General features: G+C 36.2%; 3 protein-coding genes across 7 annotated transcripts; 2 read left to right on the forward strand and 1 right to left on the reverse strand.

The window, feature by feature from the left end:
- Nucleotides 1–3,431: 3,431 nt before the first annotated feature.
- On the forward strand, nt 3,432–5,709 carry LOC125610044 (AFP homolog 2-like). 2 transcript variants are annotated; one of them, XM_048781701.1, is made up of 4 exons: nt 3,432–3,612; nt 3,901–3,949; nt 4,062–5,017; nt 5,081–5,709. In XM_048781701.1, the coding sequence occupies exons 3-4, from the start codon at nt 4,126–4,128 to the stop codon at nt 5,467–5,469; spliced, it is 1,281 nt and encodes a 426-aa protein (XP_048637658.1). In that variant the 5' UTR covers nt 3,432–3,612; nt 3,901–3,949; nt 4,062–4,125; the 3' UTR covers nt 5,470–5,709. The 2 variants fall into 2 exon arrangements, with proteins under 2 accessions (XP_048637658.1, XP_048637660.1); XM_048781703.1 differs by having other exon boundaries at nt 5,084–5,709.
- Nucleotides 5,710–7,363: 1,654 nt separating this feature from the next.
- Nucleotides 7,364–8,918, forward strand: LOC106374300 (E3 ubiquitin-protein ligase ATL42). The gene has a single exon (XM_013814360.3). The coding sequence runs from the start codon at nt 7,521–7,523 to the stop codon at nt 8,772–8,774; it is 1,254 nt and encodes a 417-aa protein (XP_013669814.2). The 5' UTR covers nt 7,364–7,520; the 3' UTR covers nt 8,775–8,918.
- A 1,801-nt stretch (nt 8,919–10,719) lies between these two features.
- On the reverse strand, nt 10,720–13,656 carry LOC106375561 (casein kinase 1-like protein 3). 4 transcript variants are annotated; one of them, XM_048781726.1, is made up of 14 exons: nt 13,423–13,656; nt 13,301–13,341; nt 13,104–13,173; nt 12,810–12,958; nt 12,633–12,728; nt 12,492–12,562; nt 12,334–12,395; nt 12,208–12,271; nt 12,032–12,116; nt 11,829–11,955; nt 11,532–11,744; nt 11,307–11,431; nt 11,032–11,204; nt 10,720–10,922 (listed from the first exon to the last, which is right to left on the reverse strand). In XM_048781726.1, the coding sequence occupies exons 1-13, from the start codon at nt 13,496–13,498 to the stop codon at nt 11,052–11,054; spliced, it is 1,332 nt and encodes a 443-aa protein (XP_048637683.1). In that variant the 5' UTR covers nt 13,499–13,656; the 3' UTR covers nt 10,720–10,922; nt 11,032–11,051. The 4 variants fall into 4 exon arrangements, with proteins under 4 accessions (XP_048637683.1, XP_048637687.1, XP_048637680.1 ...); XM_048781730.1 differs by having other exon boundaries at nt 10,720–11,204; nt 11,532–11,589; nt 11,668–11,744; nt 13,423–13,654; XM_048781723.1 differs by having other exon boundaries at nt 10,720–11,204.
- Nucleotides 13,657–13,704: the final 48 nt, after the last annotated feature.

The raw sequence follows: 13,704 nt of genomic DNA on the forward strand, positions 1-13,704 counted from the left end.
AATAAGGCTAAAAACTATAGGGAGCTACGATACGATGTCTGAATTAAGGTAGGTTTTACAAATTCAAATAAATTCAGTTAGTTGTCGATTATTTTTTCTTTATATCTTTTACCCGTGTACAATTTTCTTTTCCTTTGCGTAGTACTAATATTATACCCGTACTGCGTACGAGAAAAGAAGATGATTAGTTTGTTATGTTAAAATAGTATGTTTGTAAAACAATTAAAATAATATGTTTTGTAACAAAATTTATTGATGGATTCATGCTAATATCCAAATGTATTGCAAATTTGTAGACAACATATATACTTGAGTTCAGTTAGAATGATGATAACATTCTTCTTTTTTTGACTGGCTAATTTGTTAAGAACACTCTGCATGTACATATAACATATATATATATTCATAATCACACGAAGCATATTAGCCTCGTTTATTTATACCACAGATTAAAAATTAGATTAAATTTATATTTTCTTTAAAAACAGATTGTTTGAAGTAAATGGTATAACATAGATCCATACTATAAAGTGAATATGAGCCGTTCAGATTGAGATAATGCTCAATAAATATCACAGAACTAACATTTGGATTTAAAAAAAAAACTTAAAAACTGAATAAAAATTCATAGAGAAAATCAAATCATTAAAATAAGAAAATAATAATATGTCATCAATTGCATTGAACTCATATTGTGTTGTTGTTTCACAATTATTCAATGTCAGTTACTGCCTTAAATATAAATGAAAGAAAATCCTACTATATAAAAGGAGCTATTTTTAGAGCTTCTAAAGGGTGCCACATAGGATGAAATATTCCAGACCAATCGTTTTGCCATGTCGGTTTTTAGCTTATGGGCCTCAAATAATCCAAACCCATCAAGATAACCAATCAATTTGCAAAGGTTTTTGGCTTGGCTACATCTGATTAAATGTTCGAACCAATAAAAATAGCCAGCTGTCTAGACTAACCTAAAACATCTTCATTTCTTCAATTTTCGTTGCCGAAACCAAGCTCTCAACCTCTCGCCTTTTCCCATTCTTTCCCCATCTTCGTCACTTTTCAGATTCTCATTTCAGTTGTAACTTTAGCTATAACTACATTCCTCACATCAAAGACAGATTTTTCACGAATCACTTCAACTTCCCCTCTCAAACCCTATATATATGCCGATGTAGTCATCCTAAACCCTGTCAAATCTTAAGCAACAATGGCTTCCTCTCAAGTATCTTTCTTATTTCTTTCCTGGATCTTCAGAAAGATCTCGACATCACCAAATTTGAGAGGAATATGACACACCCATAAGTTTCCTTGGATTCTATATGCTTCATTATTTGTTTTTAACTTCTATTCCTAGATTTAAAGCCTCAAGATTTCAATCGTTGGTAAGTTTTAGTGAAAGTTTTGTCTTGCTTTTACTACAGTTGGTAATTGTTGTAGATGATGAGGATATAGAGAATGCATGCTCTTTGTAATGGTATGTGTTTCGTCCCAGTTAATTTAATACATGACTCGAGCTTATTATAATTTCCTGACTTTTGTTTGTGCTTTGTGATCTTCCCCAGGTTCATCGTGGTCAAGATAAAGACGAGACATGACTGGAAACAGGTGAGCTTTTCAGTACGCATCTTTAAAATATGGGAAGCGTATTCACTACAACCACACTAACACTATGATGGGAGTTTTGATGTATTGTTATCTTTTTGCACTGATCTCTGTTATACCTTACAATAGTTCTTTTTTCGTATTTCTTCTGCGTGATTTCAGCTCCAGACGCCATGACTGGCTCGAGTTCAAGCTTCAAGACACTGCCACAGTTAGCCAAACCACCAAGTTGTTCAGGCCAGTTTCTGCTTCTTCTTTCTGTTATTTCCGACTGCATAACTAATCTGCATCCATATACTGCATATCGGCTATGCATTACTAAACCCTCATTGGTGTTAGTTCAAGTTATTCAGAGTTCCTTGAAATTACCGAGGCTTGCAAACATATTCAACCAGCATGCCAGAGACGAAGCTGGTGAAGACATGGCTACTAATCAGCCCGCAATCAGAAAAGTAATTGGAGGCACATGATAAGTACATAGTCTATGTAAGTGTCTCGAGAACCAAACCATATTTCACAAGTCCATGGGAGAGGCATTTAAGATTTTCAGAAATAAAGCAGTCGTTGGAAGCGCTTTAAGTGCTGAATCGCTCGCAACATTAGGAGCTGAGTGATCAAGCTATTAATAAGGTGATCGGTTTTTTCTTATATAAGTGATGCTAAGGATCGTTTTGCAGAGTTTTACAGGAAACTGGCACGCAGGGGTCTTACTAAACTGCAGTAACTGATATGGCTGAGATCGAGACTTAGCTTAGGTGTGAAGCAAGAGGATTATTGCGTCTTACAATATAACAACTTATGTTTTGCCGGTTTTTATAAAAGAGATAACTTAAGTGGTAGAGGGTAAACAGATGAGCAGAAAAGAAAAGTAAATAAAAAAAATCATTGCTATGTATAACAAAACCATTTGTTCAGTGAATCAACTTAAGAGTTTTTTTGGGATTGTATACTCCTGGTCAGTTCCTTAAAATAGTTGTATTATAAATGTATAACTGTAGTTTTAGCGCAAGCAATTTGTATTATTCCTACACTTCTATTTTTGTTTATGTTTGTGACTGTGTTTCAAAAAGAAAAAAAAATTATGTTTGTGACTATCGTAAGTTATCAGCTGCTTTAAAAATTAAAACTCACACAAAGAAAACAGATACAAAGAAAATTGGAGACAGTGGTTTAATCTAAAACTTTTTCGCTGGTCAACTTTCATACATCTCTCATAATACGATGACAAAGTTGCAAATTTTAGACCATTATAGAATCCAAAATCGCAAAGTAAAATCATATTGATAACATAAGCCAAACATATATAAAATTGAAAATAAAATAAAATTCATATACGTTTTATGGTTACTAATTTTATAAACAATATAAAAATTTTATTTTGTTTTAAAACCAATTACTTCAACCCTACCATATATGTTATTAGTAGGTTCAGAAAAGCAACATTAGTCAAATTAGACCACTTAGATCAAATATGAAAACACTAGAAAATACATAAGACCAACCATTCTACCAGATATAACAATATATATATAGGAAAACACATTCTGTCTTTTATGCTCTATTATTTTACTCTTTAGACATTTCCCAGTTTATTAGTTTTAAATTATGTAGAACTATTAAAAATAATGTAAAATATGATTGAATAAAATTTATAAAATCCAATCCGCACGTAGTGCGGACACAGAAACTAGTTATAATAAGACAACATGCCATTGTGCCGAAAGTTGTTTTTGTATAGGCCTTTTGCCCCTTTGTTTATCTTGTTGTTCGGCCATGCCTGTTGGGCCTGGTTCTTTTTATAAAATATCAGTGAAAAGAAAAAAGACAACATGCCATTGTGAGTATCGAGTGTGTGTAAAAAAAACAAACAAATTGAATAAATAAGATTAGGAAATAAAAGAACACACGAGATTCACATGGGAAAAAAAAAAACGAAAGTAGTCATAGCCTGAGTCCCCAATCGCTGCAAGGAGCTACGTTCTAGGGTCATCTCCTTCCCAGCTTCAGGTTACTTCTCTGCCTCGATTTCGATTTCATCTAAATACGAATGTTTCGCTGATTGTGAACTCGAAAAATTGGAGTGATTTTCTTTTGATTTAAAGATGAGTGAAGAAGCTCTTTCGTTATCTGACGGATCTGCTGCATATTGTGTTTGTTATGAATCGTTGTTGCTTAGGCTATTTTTAGCTGATAGAAAGCTTCTCCTTTTGCTTCGTTTCCTTTTTTAGTTTAGATCTTCAAAAGGGGAAAGTTGTAGAAAATGAACTCCTTTTGCTTTCTTTGTTTCTACTACAGGGCGGTTCTACTTGCTTGCACTGTTCTTTTCAATGGTTTCGTCCCTAAGGTAACAATTTGACAAGACTGTGGCTTTAGTTGCTCATGTGTTGCTGCTGCTAATCAGAAAGTTTAGCCTTTTTTTGTGTGATAATGAGTCTTTTCTGTGGTATGCTTCTCAGATGACAGTCAAGGCTGCTGAGGATATTCTAAACATCTGTTAAGCTGTTCGGAGTTACTTAAAAAATGGATGATGATAATGGGCTTGAGCTCAGCTTGGGTCTCTCTTGTGGAGGATCTTTAGCTAAGGGTAACGCTGGGAGCTCCTCGGAGAAGCACATAGTAGAAGGAGGAGATAGAAGTGCTAAAGTGATTGATGACTTCAAGAACTTCCTTCATCCAACTTCTCAGAGACCAGCTGAGCCGAGTTCTGGTTCCCAGAGTCAGAGAAGCGATTCTGGTCAACAAAAACCTCCACAGAATTTCTTTAATGATCTCTCCAAGGCTCCTACCGCTGACGCTGAAGCTTCCACGAAACCTTTGTGGGTGGAGGATGAGACAACACGACAAGAAGCAGGAAACAAAAGAAAGTTTGGGTTCCAGGGGATGAACGATGAGAAGAAGAAGAAAGAGAAAGACTCCTCACATGTTGATAAGCAGGAGAAGAAGACTAAAGCATCCCATGTTTCAAACGCCACAGATGAAGGATCAACAGCTGAAAACGAAGATGTAGCAGAATCTGAAGTAGGTGGTGGTGGTTCTTCCTCCAACCTCGCTAAGCAGGTGGCTCGTCCTACCGCTGATACAAACGTTGTGGACAACTTAGCCGGTCAAAGGAAGAACAGCCATGGCGCTGAAGAGTTTACCACAGTCCGTAACACGAGTTACAACACCAAACCATTCACTGCTCATCCACAGAATGTCGTCACTGGTTTACCTTATTCTTTACCGGCAAAAGAGTCTGGACAACATGCAGCAGGTACAAGTCTAACGCAACCTACTGCTAATGCTGGGAATAATCTCCCAGCTATGTTCGGATACTCACCGGTTCAGCTCCCTATGCTGGATAAGGATGGTTCAGGCGGCATTGTCTCGCTTTCTCAGTCTCCATTCGCCGGAAGAGTCCCATCAAACTCGGGTAAGCAAACATGTCATAAAGTCCTTTACTTGCAAAGATAACAACTTCTTTTTGTCTCTCAAGAAGCTACTGCTAAAGGCGAGGGAAAACAGCCTGTTGCAGAAGAAGACTCATCAGAGGATGCATCAGAACGACTGGCAGCAGACAACAACAACATTAGTAATGCTTTCTCTTTCGACTTCTCCGCCATAAAACCTGGAATGGCAGCGGATGTGAAGTTTGGAGGATCTGGTGCACGTCCTAACCTGCCCTGGGTCTCTACCACTGGTTCAGGCCCGCACGGTCGAACAATCTCGGGTGTTACGTACCGGTACAATGCAAACCAGATCAAAATCGTATGTGCTTGCCATGGCTCACACATGTCGCCGGAGGAGTTTGTCAGGCATGCAAGCGAGGAGTATGCTAGCCCGGAGTCATTTATAGGAATGACTGCTGCCTCGGCTCATACCTGAAAGTCGCCGGAGAAGTCAGAAGTGTCTTATATCTTTGTAAACAAATGGAAGAAGAGGGGTTTCTTTTCGGAAGATATACTCTAAGGCCAAAGTTTTATTGGAGCTTTCCACTATGTTACTGTAATCTCTCTGTTTCTTTTGTTCCTCGTTTCAGCTTTCATCACTTTTGTGTATTACCATTTAGTTTTGTAAGATTCTTCTCTTTGTTTTTGGGTTCAAATAAATACTGTATTCTGAGAATTTACTTTTGTTAGTCTGTTGATTTAGATTAACACACAATAGCACATGATCTTAGAGCCCACTAATTAAGCAAATGGGCCTAATGATTGATATGTAAGCTCTTATCTTATGACAAAAGATTCTTTAAGACAGCTTAAAAACTACAAAAACAAATTAAATTTTAGTTAGCAAAGTGATTTAGTTATATTAAACATCAAATTTCATATCAATATATCATTATGCAGATGCTTGAATCGTGAAACCGACATATAGGTTAGTTTATTCATTTCAAATCTAAGATTATTATTAGGGAATTGGTTTGTGCAATAATTGTAAGAGTAAAATAGTAATGCATGGAAGCCTATATAATCACTCAATCATGAAAAACGCAAATTTTGACTTTTCTTTTCCCTACCGGAATTATGTGCAACTGGTCCTTGTTGACTTACACTTCCGGCGAGTGCAGCAAAAAAAACATTTTAATAGTATTTATTTTGAGCTCATCACCATTTACTATCTCAACAACTATCATTTTTTAAATTATAATTACTAAGAATATAACATTTTTATTGGTTATATGTTAGTGGCCTTTCATATATAAATATTTTAATAAACACTGTCGAGAATATTTTTAGGGTATTTGGCTTTGATTATTAGTTAACTAAAACAAGAATGTTGGATATAGTATATCTATAGTTCTTTGTTCAACCATAGCTTTCCATTTTGATGTTTTATAAACGAAAATATCAAATTATAAAACCATAACTGAAAAAACATGAGCAAGGACTGCCCTACGTGTTTCAGATCAACTAAACCAAAAACAACTTATCAAAATCTAATATTTCAATTAATTTTACACTAATTTGAACAGAGCCGGTCCTGACGAACTTGAGACCCTATTTAAAATTAGAAGAAAAAAAAATTAGTTTTTAAATATATAATTTGAAAACAAATATTTAGTCTAAAAATTATTTTCTTTTATGGGAAATTAAAGTTGTAAGTTTTAGCAACATAAAATATATGTTCAAATTTTAATTATACAATTAAATTTATTTTTCTATATAGCAAAAATATTATATAATTAATACTTTTTAATATAATTAATACTTATATATAACACTATATTAATGTGTGTATATATATATATATATATATCAACTTTTTAAAATGCGGGAGCCCCATAAACAGGGACCCCCATTCAAATGTTTCGTGGGACTCCCCTCAAATCCGGTTCTGAATTTGAAAAACAATAGCTGATCAAAATATAGAACTGTTTTTTTTTTTGAAAGTGGTCTATTTTCTCATTGAAAATATTGTATACCAACAAACCCACTAATTGATTGTTATATCCTTATTTTTGAAGTTCAAAACTTTTTTTCTTTTCAAAATCAACAATACATTGAACTGAATTGAGAAGAAAATTGGTTTAATTGTATAGTTAAACTATTTTCTAGAACCATGCACCAAAAATCAATCAAAGAACCAAATGTGATGCAAGTTGTAAATCTATATATAGATGTACAAACAAGTTTCGATTAGTCTATCGTCCTAAATATGATAAAAATGAGGTCAGAGAATAACAGCCCACCAAAAGGTGATTTGTTTTTTAGTTAATGGAGAGAATAGTAGTAGTAGAAGAGACAATGAGAAAGCAATAGCATACAAAATGTTGTCACGTAGATGACGACGACGTGATTATATTAATTTATGTCTACATGGAAAATAAAAATTAATTCTCCTCTGCAATAAAACTATTTAAGACACAAGAAAAAGACTTTCCAGGAAAATCAAGAAAAACAAAAAAGTTCTCTGTAAAAACTATTCTTCTTCCGATGTATCAAATCTTCATCTTCTTTCTTACAATCTTCCACAGTTACTACTATGCATCTGCTCAGCCTCCTGCTCCTCCGTTCCGAAACGGCGACCTCGTCACAAACTTCGAGCCGAGTTTAGCCGTCGTCACCGGCGTTCTCGCCATCATGTTCACACTCACTTTCGTCCTCCTCGTCTACGCTAAGTGCTGCCACATAGATCTCCGTTCAGGCACCGGCGACGGAAGACGTCAAGATCGCCGGCTCCGACAAGGAATATTCTTTAACCGGTCTACCAACTCCTCGGACCGGTTCTCCGGTTTAGACAAAACCGCGATAGAGTCACTTCCTCTGTTTAGATTCTCTGCTTTGAAAGGATCGAAACAAGGGCTTGAGTGTTCTGTCTGTCTATCTAAATTCGAAAGCGTCGAGATTCTTAGATTGTTGCCTAAATGTCGTCACGCTTTCCACGTGGGATGCATCGATCAGTGGCTTGAGCAGCACGCAACGTGTCCTCTATGCAGAGCGAGAGTCTCAGTGGAAGATGAGTCCTCTGTTTATGGAAACAGCTTCCGGTTCTTGAATCAGTCTGAGGTAAGGGAAGACTCGAGCTTGGAGCTTTACATCGAGAGAGAGGAAGAGGAAGAAGAGAGGAGACAGAGAGAGGAACTTGGTGGGTCGTCGAGGTTCAGCATCGGAGGGAGTTTCAGGAAGATTTTGAAATTAGGTCATAAAGATAAACCGTTACTTGATCAACACGGAGAAGATAAGGCGATGCATAAGTTCAATCATAGGATCCTTGTGTCTGATGTTGTGTTCAAGAACCGTTGGAGCAACGTGAGCTCGTCTGATTTGATGTTTTTGAACTCGGAGATGGTTAGTTCGATTTCCAGTGAGAGATTCTCGTCGATGGATAGAGTGAAGAGAGGTGATGAAGAGGATCAAAGAGGTAACGTGGGAATCAAGGAAGAGAAGGGAATGTTGGAGAACAAGTTGTCGGAAAACAGAGACTTTGGTTCGAAATCAAGAAACGTTATGATCGAGCCGGGAAGAAGATCGATTTCTGACATCACTGCGGTTCCTAGACTGAGTGTTGTGGTCCATGGAGATTGTAGCGGTTCAAACGCAGCGTCTGCGTTAGAAAACGGTGGAAACGAGACGGAGGAGAGACGACGGCGTTTGTGGCTGCCCATCGCTAGAAAAACCGCTCAATGGTTTGCCAATAGAGAAAAAAGACATCAAATTAACACAACACACCAACACTTTGATGTTTAGTTTCTTTGCAATTTTTTTTAAACATTTTACAAAATATTTAGTTTTGATCTATGTTCTTTACAAAAATTCTTACACATGTTAGTTAGATCAAAGAAGATGATTTCCGTAAATAAATTTGATATATATATGATTGTTTTGACAATACATATTAATTATTACTGGGTTTTATTCTGGTATTATTATCTTTTTTTTATTAATTGTTTTCAATAAATAGAACATGTCAGCTTACCTGGTTACAGAAGCAACCACGCTCATTTGAAATTTATTAAATTTACTAATATGGCTGCATTATTGATTCTTTTGTCAACGACTGCATCATATCAATAGAAATACACACATGTAATATTTGCTTAAACGTCTATTTGATTTTTAAAAAAAAAGTATTAGTTATACCAAATTGGTTTCGGCTCTTGATAAATTGTGTTCTCTTGTTTGGACTAACATTACTAACTCAAGTGTTTGATTACAAAACACATAATAGTAGGTCAACTAAACTGCTAATAATGTAAACTTAGCTTCATACGAACACTACATTTGCAAATTTAATCATCAATAAATATCTCATTTTAATAAAATAGAATGTTAGAAACAATGAATCTAGGTTATTAATAAGCAACATATTAGTTTGTCACTTTCTCAACAGTCCCAATAATATGAAACCTAATCCCATTTTCTAGCATTTTCCTTTGGAGTATTTTAAAACCTTTTTCTAATTGCAAATTATTATATCATATCACCAATCAGTATATAATATATGATATTTATATATCATGATTTGATGTAGGAATCTGACTCCTCGGATCTTGTCCACTAAACTTAAAATAGACGTATATTTTCGTCATGCACATATGCACGTAAATATGCTATATCTAAAAGTCTCTATAATTTAATGGAAAACATTTTCTTTTACTTGAACATTATTATACCTTGTAACGAGGGACACGAGGATAGGACCTGGGATGCCTTGAGTGCAGGCTGTGCAGCACCTTGGGGGGAACCTTTTTAATATTGTATGATGTGATATTTCATCTAAAATCTTATAAGATAATAGGATATACATAACTTATTTGCGTTAATATATCTCATTTCTACATTTGAGAATCATGAAAAATATATATGTTCCAAGTGGTTCTGCAATGTGTTATAACTTATAATACAAGACAAAATGTGGAGTTCATTAACTACACGAAACCCATTTGTCCACAATATTGAAGTAGTCTTTTGTTATGATTGACATAAATTCTCGTTTTTTTTATTTTACCAAAAAAAAAATTCTCGTTTTAATTGCCCTTTACTGGGATAGCTGACAACAACAAAATAAATAATTATTTTCAGATTAGAGAAAGTTTCATCTACATATGTAAACAATTCAAAGAACATAAATATAATAAGAAATGTGCAAAAAAAAATAGATATAATAAGAAATAGGTAAATGAGGCCAAAGATTGTTGTTATGTAGAAAGCAAGTCACTGCATCATGATATCATGTGGTGGTTCAACTTTATGACGATAGTGAATAGGTCCTCTCTTACGCCTAGAGATATTGTTTCCGTTGAAGCTGCAGATAACACACCTACACCTATCTCTTGGATGATAGTGATGATGATAATTATGATGATGAGGATGATGACGCAAGTGATGATGGTTTTCCTAAAGAGCGCAAACAAACCGAGCTGTCTGATACCGCAGAAACACAGGCCGACACCAGTAGACTGGCTTCATGAGCTCACTAACATTTGTTCTTTTCCAGATTAAACTGCTCCACTCTTGGCAAAATCATTGATATCAGAAAGCTGGCTAAATGATGTTGAAGTCCTCTGCCACAAGCAAGCTCTTGACTCAAAAGCCTTTTTAGGACATGTACAACTCTATGCTCAAGGCCTGGCTCTTGATTTTCTACAAACAAAATGATGACCAAGTAGCAAAACGCAAATTACGCCACAAGTCAAGTGAACTATGAACATGTATATGAAACCAGAATACACTGATGATAATGGAACACAAGAATCAAATTACATGTCCGGATTGCAAAATATTATACAAAGGTGAAGTCAGTAAGCTGTTCATGGAAAGATAAGACTTTCATGCCTTGTGTGAAACCAGTAGGCTTTGGTCATGTAGAATCTGCAGCCTCGCCTAGAGATTCCACTGCAGAAATCACAGTTTTAAAGCTCTCACTTAGTCACTAACTCCTTCATTTCTCCCAAAGTCTATATATAATCTTTGCTCAGCAGATTAGAAGAAAGAAAAACTGCACTTTGTCTTTTTGCTTTGGCGTCATTTCCCTCGAGACATGAATGATGAAGCCCAGCCACCGGTTCTCTTCCCACCCCCATTCCTAGAACTTGAGGTTTCAGGAGGGAACACTGTCTTTCCGTCATTTCTTTTAGAAGTACCCGCAGGAGATGCTGAAGTGGATGGCATTTGCATCTGCAATGGACAAGGAGTTTTCAGTTAAGTAACGGTCAAGGACAAGGCACTTTGAATAAAAGCAACCAAGAGATGTTAACACAAGAGGGGTGGAGTATGTACCTTATTGTGGAGGGAGTGATCAAAACCTGGACTCCTATTGTTATTCATCTGCCGGGTTGGACCAATGGTATTAGCCGATCTAACACGCTCAGAGGACTCAGCTTCATGTGAGATATTAGTTACTCCTGCAAGAAAAAGAGTTAGCATCAACACAACAGAGATACTGGAATCATTATTATTAACCAGCAAGTGACTAAATCAAAATTGTTAACTAGAGCTGCTAACCTTGATGATTGCTTGTGTCCATTGGCATTGCACGACCATTGCTAGACCCAGGAATTGCCTGCAGTATACAAGTAAAGCTTATCACTAAGGAAACTTCTTTATGAATGAGACAAAATATGCATACATACAAGTATACCTGAGACTGGTTTCTAGCTTTCTGTGCTTGCTGATACTTTATTATAGTCCAGTCAAATATATAGTCGAATTCATATCCTGCAAACATACAAACACTTTAACTGAGAAAGGTAGTTAACTGATTCTGGTGAAGATGATAGAGACATGCCTTTTTATAAGTACCTTCCCGTGAGAATAAATCACGAAAAAGCCGCTTCAAGAACCCGTAATCAGGGCGCTGATCAAATGTCAGTGTGTGGCAATAATGAAAATATGAAGCAAACTCCACAGGGTGATCTTTGCATAGAACCTGCAAAAGGATTGTGGTATGAATATGCAGTTGAAAGAGGAAAACAATTTTAACTCACAGTAGAGAGAAGGTAGACCTCAATAGGAGTTGATATCTTCTTCTCACAGATTTTCTCATACTTTTGCTTCTTGTCAACAGCTTTAAGACCCTGCCATGGAAGACTAAAAAGAGAGGTTCATGAAACTAGAAACACAAACTTCGAAAAAATGCAACGCTAGAGAGTTTCTTTCAAGTCAGAAAAGTCCAACACACCTGCCTCTTAGGAAATAAAGAAGCACATATCCAAGAGATTCTAGATCATCCCGTCGACTTTGCTCTGTGAAACCAAAGTATATGAGCATAGAGTCATAAAGAGAACAGGTGGATAGCATTCCTTACCAATCCCAAGATGTGTATTGCAACTTGCATACCGTGCAGTTCCAGTTAAATTCTTATTTTCCCTGTAAAAAAAGAGCAAATAACTTGTATAATGTGACCAGTAATTAACAATAAGCCAAAAAAAATACTATAATGAACAATGAAGGAAAAAAAAATACTTGTAAGGGATGTGGCGGTTGGTGCTAGCATCACGGTATCTTTTAGCAAGTCCAAAGTCAATAAGATAAACCTGATTAACTCAAACTTATCATTCCCTTATCAAAGTTTCAGATAGAGAAGAGAAACTACAGTAAACATACCTGATTCGCTTTCCTCCCTAGGCCCATGAGGAAGTTATCAGGTTTGATATCTCTATGCAGGTATCCTTTGGAGTGTACATACTCTATTCTCGTTAGCTGTAACAGTAGTAGGATAAAAGAAATTTGAATCACACACTAGAACGATCAATTGTAAGCAGCCAAACACACATGCCATACCATTTGATCAGCCAACAGCAAAACTGTCTTTGGTGAAAACTTCCTCCCACAATACACGAACAGATCTTCAAGACTTGGTCCTAGCAAATCCATTACTAAAGCATTCTCTGTTCCGTCCACTCCAAACCATCTTATGCGCGGTATCCCACCTGCAGACCACAAAGAATCAGCTTCAGTCAGTTCAAGTGATCACAGGGACGAAACTAATATTACATGTTGTGGTTTCGGGCCTGGAGGATTACGGGCTTGGGCCCAAAAAAAATCAAAACTCCTAGAAAAAGAGAGCATACATACTTTCTCCTTCAAGAACTCTGTATAGCTTAGCTTCATATAGAAGTTGAGGATGCTTTGTTTTACTGTTCTCCTACAAAAAAAAAAAACAAATCCAAGATGATCGAACTAAAAGACAATTTAATTCCAAGTCCGACAACATCAATTCAGACAGAAGAGATCCAAATCAAAATTAAAATCTCAAAGTAGCTTAAACTTACGATTTTAACAGCTACGATCTCGTAAGTATCGACGTGTGTAGCTGCGGAGAAAAGCAAAACAAGAAAAGTCAAATAGGAATCAATTTTGAAACCAAAAGAGTATAGATGAGAATGACACAGACCGAGGAATATCTCTCCGAAGGAACCGCGGCCGATCTTGCGTCCGAGCTTGTACTTGCCGCCGATGATACGTTCCATGGAAGCTCCGATTACAACCCAATCTGGTGGGAGATCAATAGTAGATGAGAGTTTAGGACTTTGTTTGAATAGACGAGACACAAGTGGATTTGTGTTTGGATGATGTGGACAGATGCATTATTGCCAGACTTGTCTTTTTGGTCAACGCGCAAGGAAATACTTACATTTATAGTATAGATATTTTTATGTATTTAAGTTCATTTTTT

The sequence above is a fragment of the Brassica napus genome, chromosome A1 (assembly GCF_020379485.1).
Source record: "Brassica napus cultivar Da-Ae chromosome A1, Da-Ae, whole genome shotgun sequence".
Classification (NCBI taxonomy): Eukaryota; Viridiplantae; Streptophyta; class Magnoliopsida; order Brassicales; family Brassicaceae; genus Brassica; species Brassica napus.